This window comes from Alligator sinensis, unplaced genomic scaffold (genome assembly GCF_000455745.1).
Source record: "Alligator sinensis unplaced genomic scaffold, ASM45574v1 scaffold404_1, whole genome shotgun sequence".
NCBI classification, from domain to species: domain Eukaryota; kingdom Metazoa; phylum Chordata; order Crocodylia; family Alligatoridae; genus Alligator; species Alligator sinensis.
The window spans coordinates 3,288,615-3,293,998 of record NW_005841839.1 but is presented as its reverse complement, the minus strand read 5'-3'; the positions used below and the strand labels follow the sequence as shown (position 1 = coordinate 3,293,998).

The following is a 5,384-nucleotide window of genomic DNA, read 5'->3' as shown; positions in this document are numbered from 1 at the left end:
GTGCATCCTACTCACCCCCACACCTTGATGTCCCTTACTGCACCCTGCACCATGTTGTGTCCCCCCTGTCAGTCTTATCAGCCCTGCTTCTGTCATCCTGGCATGGACCCCCCCAAAAGTCTACCTTCAACCCAGCAGCATTACAAGCAGCCTGAGACAGCAGCAACATATGGCAAAGAGAATACACCCTGCAGGGTTCTGTGCTCCTGCTCAGACACCCGGTGGCAGTGCTATGCTATCTGTGTTGGAGTTTCAATTAAGCTGTGGCTGCTTATTGTTTTTACTGATGGTTAAAAGTTTCTTATATTGACTTTACTGACAGACCTTTTTAGCTTCTTTTTTTTTTACTGGCAATCAGTACATTTACTGACAGCTGACAACCCTGGTCAGAAGGAGAAGGAACAGGGAACATCTACTCTTGAAAAACTTTTCTGAAAACCCTGGCAGATATTTGACAAATAAAGATGTAAAGATCACTTTGCTCACAAAATGTATTTCCCAAAAGAAGCAAATCCATTCACTCATTAGCATTGCCAGCATTGTGTATAACTTATGGCCACAACATATTTACGTCTCTCCACTTATGGAATGGAGAATCTGAGAATGTAAAGTACTATGCAAGTACTAAGCCTCAAGTCATTACACATTAGGTCCATGTTTATTAACATTGCATGCAACTTCTATGAAACTAACAAATAATTTAGTAGCTGGCTAGACGATGCAGACATATGATATGCATATGACATAGTTTGGCCTGATAGTTGACAGGACCCAGTGAGTCATTTACTTAACCACGTAACATAATGCCATTTCAATACAGACAAGGAAATAAATACAAGAAGCAACTTACCTGTATTATTAAGCCAAGTAAATAATTTACCATTTGATATACTGATAGAGCCAACAGCAGTTTCATTGTTTTTATGTACTCAGCAACAGGGAACATGAAGAATCAAACTACAGAGGAATAATATCTAATGTCTTTCTCTATAATATTGGTAAAACAACAAATACAAAAAATCTTAAACCATAACCATAGGATTAGAGAATGGGAACCTACTGATTATACAGGCCTGGGATCTGGAGAATTGTATCACCACCACCTGAAGTAAAATTATCTAATTTCTTTACTGTGTGATGCATCTTACTCAGTCCATAGTCAGTCCACCAAAATAGGTCTAAATGACTAAATTATTCCATGAAGGCATTACAGCCCCATAGATTTCAATAGGACTGAAGATGCTCAACAAAAGGTAGGGTCAGGCCCTGAGATAACAAGGTATGAGACCTTAGAAATACCCAGGACAAATAGAAATGAATTAAACTCCACTGCAGTTGACGGTGCTACTTTTGAAGTCAATGCAATTAGAAAAAAAATGTGTCCAGTGGTAGTGGTGGGAGTACTACACTGGAATTCAATCTACTGAAATATCTACCAACCCCCTGATGCTTTGAAAGCACCACTGGGCTACTAACTAGCACTAGTAGCACTTGGTTAAAATTGGTTCCTCTGGTGGGGCTGCTCCATATACTGAAAGGGAAGATTATGACTTAAGAAATGGCCCCTTTTCATGGTAGAATTGGAGGTGGCATTCCACGGCTAACCCATCAATGAGAGTCTGGTATGTGCAGTTTCAAGCTGATCATCTGGAACACAATGGCATTTTCAGTAGTAGTAAAGGAATCCTCCAAGTGCTCCAACTGCAACAGCTGTATTATGGGAGGAACATCCATCTGTGAAGAAAGATATTGAGTATATCTTATTTGGTTTGTCATTTGCATCTACATTTGAAAGATCAGAAGGCATATAATGAAGTGGCAAAAAAGTGTCAAGTGGTAAAATTAGACTTGGAGTCAGGATTCCTCCCCAGCTCTGTCCCCAGCTCTGATACAGGTCCAGTGTGTGATGTTGGCCAAGCTACTTGATCTCCTTTTGGCCTGCTTTACACAGCTGTAACATACGAATATACTATTTTCTCACTTCACAGGGTTACTGTGAGGCTAAACTAATGTTTAAAGTGCTTTTGATATCCACAGAGGAAAGACATATAAATACAAAGTATTATTGATAATTAGAAATCACCCACATTGCTGTAGGAATGGCTTTAGTCAATGTACTAATTATGCATTTGGTAAATGGGCAAGACTTCAGAACATTATATGACAAGTTGGTAACTAAATATTGAATTTTCTACACAAGAATGAAGCAGCAACACTTTAGGATTTCCACTTTCATCAGAAGTTAAATACCCTACACATAGAACTAAAAAATTAGTGAATATTAAGCTTCTGCTGACCTACATAGTATGGATAGTGCTGATCCTATTCCCTTGAGAATTTTAATTATATATCCTGTATCCATCAAATCCTTGCAGAGCGCCTTCTCTGATAGTCATGGGAAAGAAAAAAAGCGGGGTGTGTGTGTGGAGGGGGGGGTAGATAAGGTCCCCTGTGCCTAAGTAATCCATCAGGGTAGTGTGGACATACCAACGTCCTCTATAGCCAACAGCACGTACGGGAATGAAATAGCTACTATGACTTTGGCCAAAGGCAGGACAGATTTACACCTTAGATTAAACTGTCAGAGATGCATAAGCATTTGTAAGCAGCAGCTTAGTTCATCAAATGCTACAAAGGGAATGCAGGAAGCAGAACTTCTAAATAGAATATTAGACTACAAGGTGTAGGTAAGGTCATAGGGTTTATAAAAGCTAATTCAGGTGATGAAATCAGAATCAATAGTCATAGTTTAGATCATATTTAACACAATGTGAGTAATTTCTTGTCCATAATTTCCTGTTGAAGTTGTTTTTTCAAGTTTTGTTGTTTAAGAACAGCTACTCTGAGGTCACCAATGGAAAGATCAGGGTGATTAATGTGTTCTGCCACAGGCTTGTGTCTTTCTGGAACTGATGTCAAGTCAGTGTTCATTCATTCTTTCACATGTTGCCCCATCTGACCAATGTAGACAGCGGAGGGGCACTGTAAGCAGGCAATGGCATGCTGTATATGATCTTAATGTAAGAGCAGAGGAATGATCTTCAGATAATATAATCAGCGTGGTTTGATCCTATGGTCTGTGTTGATGAGCATGAATGTCACGTGCCTCCTGAGGCTGGGGGTGGGCATGGCAACTGCCGGCAGGTGGCGGCAGTGGTGTTGGTGGCAGGGGCATGGTGGTGGTGAGTAGGGAGCTCTTGAGCAGCTGCGGAGGTGTCCGCAGCGAGGGGGAGGTGGTGTGGCAAGCGCTGACCAGTGATTGGCAACCACCCACAGACGCTGCCAGCAGTGTCGGCAGTGGCCAGCAGACGCTGCCGGGGGTGATGGCAGCAAGGGTGGGGGGCGGCGAGGGTGAGCAGCATCTGCCCACAGGCACCACCAGCAGCATCAGCGGTGGCCAATCTCAGGGGGTGCACCGCCAATCTCAGGGGGTGCATGTGCACCCGTGTGCACCCCCTATGCGTCGTCGATGTTGATGAGTGAGCACAGCTGGCATCGGGGTCTGGAGCAAGGTCTTGTACCTTGGTGAGAACAGGAGTTAGGTAGTCTATTGCTGGAGAGATGCTGTTTGAAGTTGGGGTGCAAATCTACCTTGCCTTCTGCCTGACTTCAGACTAACATGACTAACAACCTCCCTCTGCCAAAACTTCTGGCCACCTTTGACTCCCTAGCCCAAGCGACCAAGCACATGTTTACAAATGGGTTGACTGGATGCCATGTTTTAGTATGAGTCTGGAGCAAGGCTTGAACTATGATCTCCAGAGCAATAGCAAGACACCTTAACTTCTCTATCACAACATGTAGTGAGATGATATTCAACATATTTATATATAGTGAGACGATGCAATGTAATTGATAAAATCAATTAAAGTCAATTTTTTGTACATTTAAGATAAGAGGAAAAGAACAAATTATATAATATAATGGAACTGTGGCAGGGCACCATTGGTGCCTGCCACTTTAAGGACTCAGGAGCCAGCAGGTGCTTGATTGTGGTGGCCATTTTAGATCCCTGGCCACCTATATAAACAGATCAGTTCACTACTGGCAGCCCAGGCAGCAACATCGCCTGGCTGCAAGGCTGCTTGGAACATGCTGGAGGTAAGGGCAGGAGCTGTAGGGGATGGTTTGGAGGCTTGTGGTCCTGGGGCATGACCTAAAACTGCACTCTGCTGGAAGTGGGTGGCCTGGTGGGGCTCCCAGTGGCGCAGGAGCCCCCAGGAAATGCCAAGCCAGTTACCACCCAGGTGAAAGGTGGGTCAGGGTGCCTTAATAACCCCAGCTCCCACAACTGGGTGGGTTACCCCCTTGTAGGGTCTGGAAGGTGGACCCTGGAGAGAGAGTGGGGCTGTAGACTCAGAGCCTGTCTGGAAATCCCTCAACTGGTCAATGCTGGGGCCAGGACTGGAAGGGTCAAAGGACCAGGGGCCCACCACGAGGGATGCCCAGAGCTGAGGGCCTGGGGTTCTGACTGGCCTTGGAGGCAAGGCCAGGGCCTGTGTGGCCAAAGGTCCTGGGGGACCACGCTTGAGAAGGGAAATAGTTTCAGGGAGCTAGGCATTCCCGAATGAGGGCGGGGTAGGCTGCCTGAGTGGAGGGATCCAGCTGGAGTCCTAACTGGAGGATTCTGGGGCTCAGTGTGGGGCCGGTGAGATTAACATCAGTGGATGCCATCTGCGAGGCTTGGGGTGCCGTGAGGAACGGAGCTGCAGATAGCACCCCTTGGCATCGGGGCAAGAAATAGGCAGCCTCCCACCTAATTAAGATAATTATTTAGATAACAACAAGGCATGGCAGGAGAGAAGGCGGGTGGTTGGCCCAGAACAGGTGGGTGGGGCCGTGGTAGATGGGCCCTGAGCAGGCCCCCTGTTACAGGAACAAATTTACAAATTCAGAACTAATTTAGCCAATATTCTGTCAAGATTTGTTTGGTGCAAATAGTGTTTTAAGGACACCACTTTTGTCATATGGTACTTATGCTGTGGAGTTTATCACTTATATAATGTTTTTCCCGCCTAATTCTAGGACACAATCCAATACAAAGCTCAAAGGATTCCAGGACAAACTCCTTATTCTTGGTTCTTGATACCTCCTCTCTCCGTGAACATCCCTGTGAGAAAAAGCAAGTTGCTTACATGCATAAGAAAGGTGATTACAAATACCACTGAAGCAATGTCACTGTTCCTGAATATTTTGTCCAGCGCTTGCCCAGTCCTCATCATAATGAGAGTTTTTCAGAAAGCCCAACAGCTGAATGCTTATACTAGCTTTACCTGCCAACATCTTCTCTCTTCTCTTAACTCTTCTCAGCAGCTGGTTTTGGTCTGTACCTCTGGAATGTGCAAAATCATTACCTAAGGAAAGGAAAGGTTTTTTTTGCATGA

At 44.7% G+C, this 5,384-nt stretch overlaps 1 protein-coding gene across 1 annotated transcript in view; it reads right to left on the bottom strand.

Moving 5' to 3' along the window:
* Positions 1–603: 603 nt before the first annotated feature.
* CUNH16orf89 (chromosome unknown C16orf89 homolog) overlaps positions 604–5,384 on the bottom strand; it is a 26,295-nt gene continuing 21,514 nt past the window's right edge. Inside the window, exons 7-8 of the mRNA XM_006015548.2 lie at positions 5,274–5,354; positions 604–1,734 (exon numbers count right to left, since the gene is read on the bottom strand). Of these exons, the coding sequence (XP_006015610.1) occupies positions 1,667–1,734; positions 5,274–5,354 (149 nt within the window). The 3' untranslated portion in view covers positions 604–1,666. The remainder of the gene's footprint in view (positions 1,735–5,273; positions 5,355–5,384) is intronic.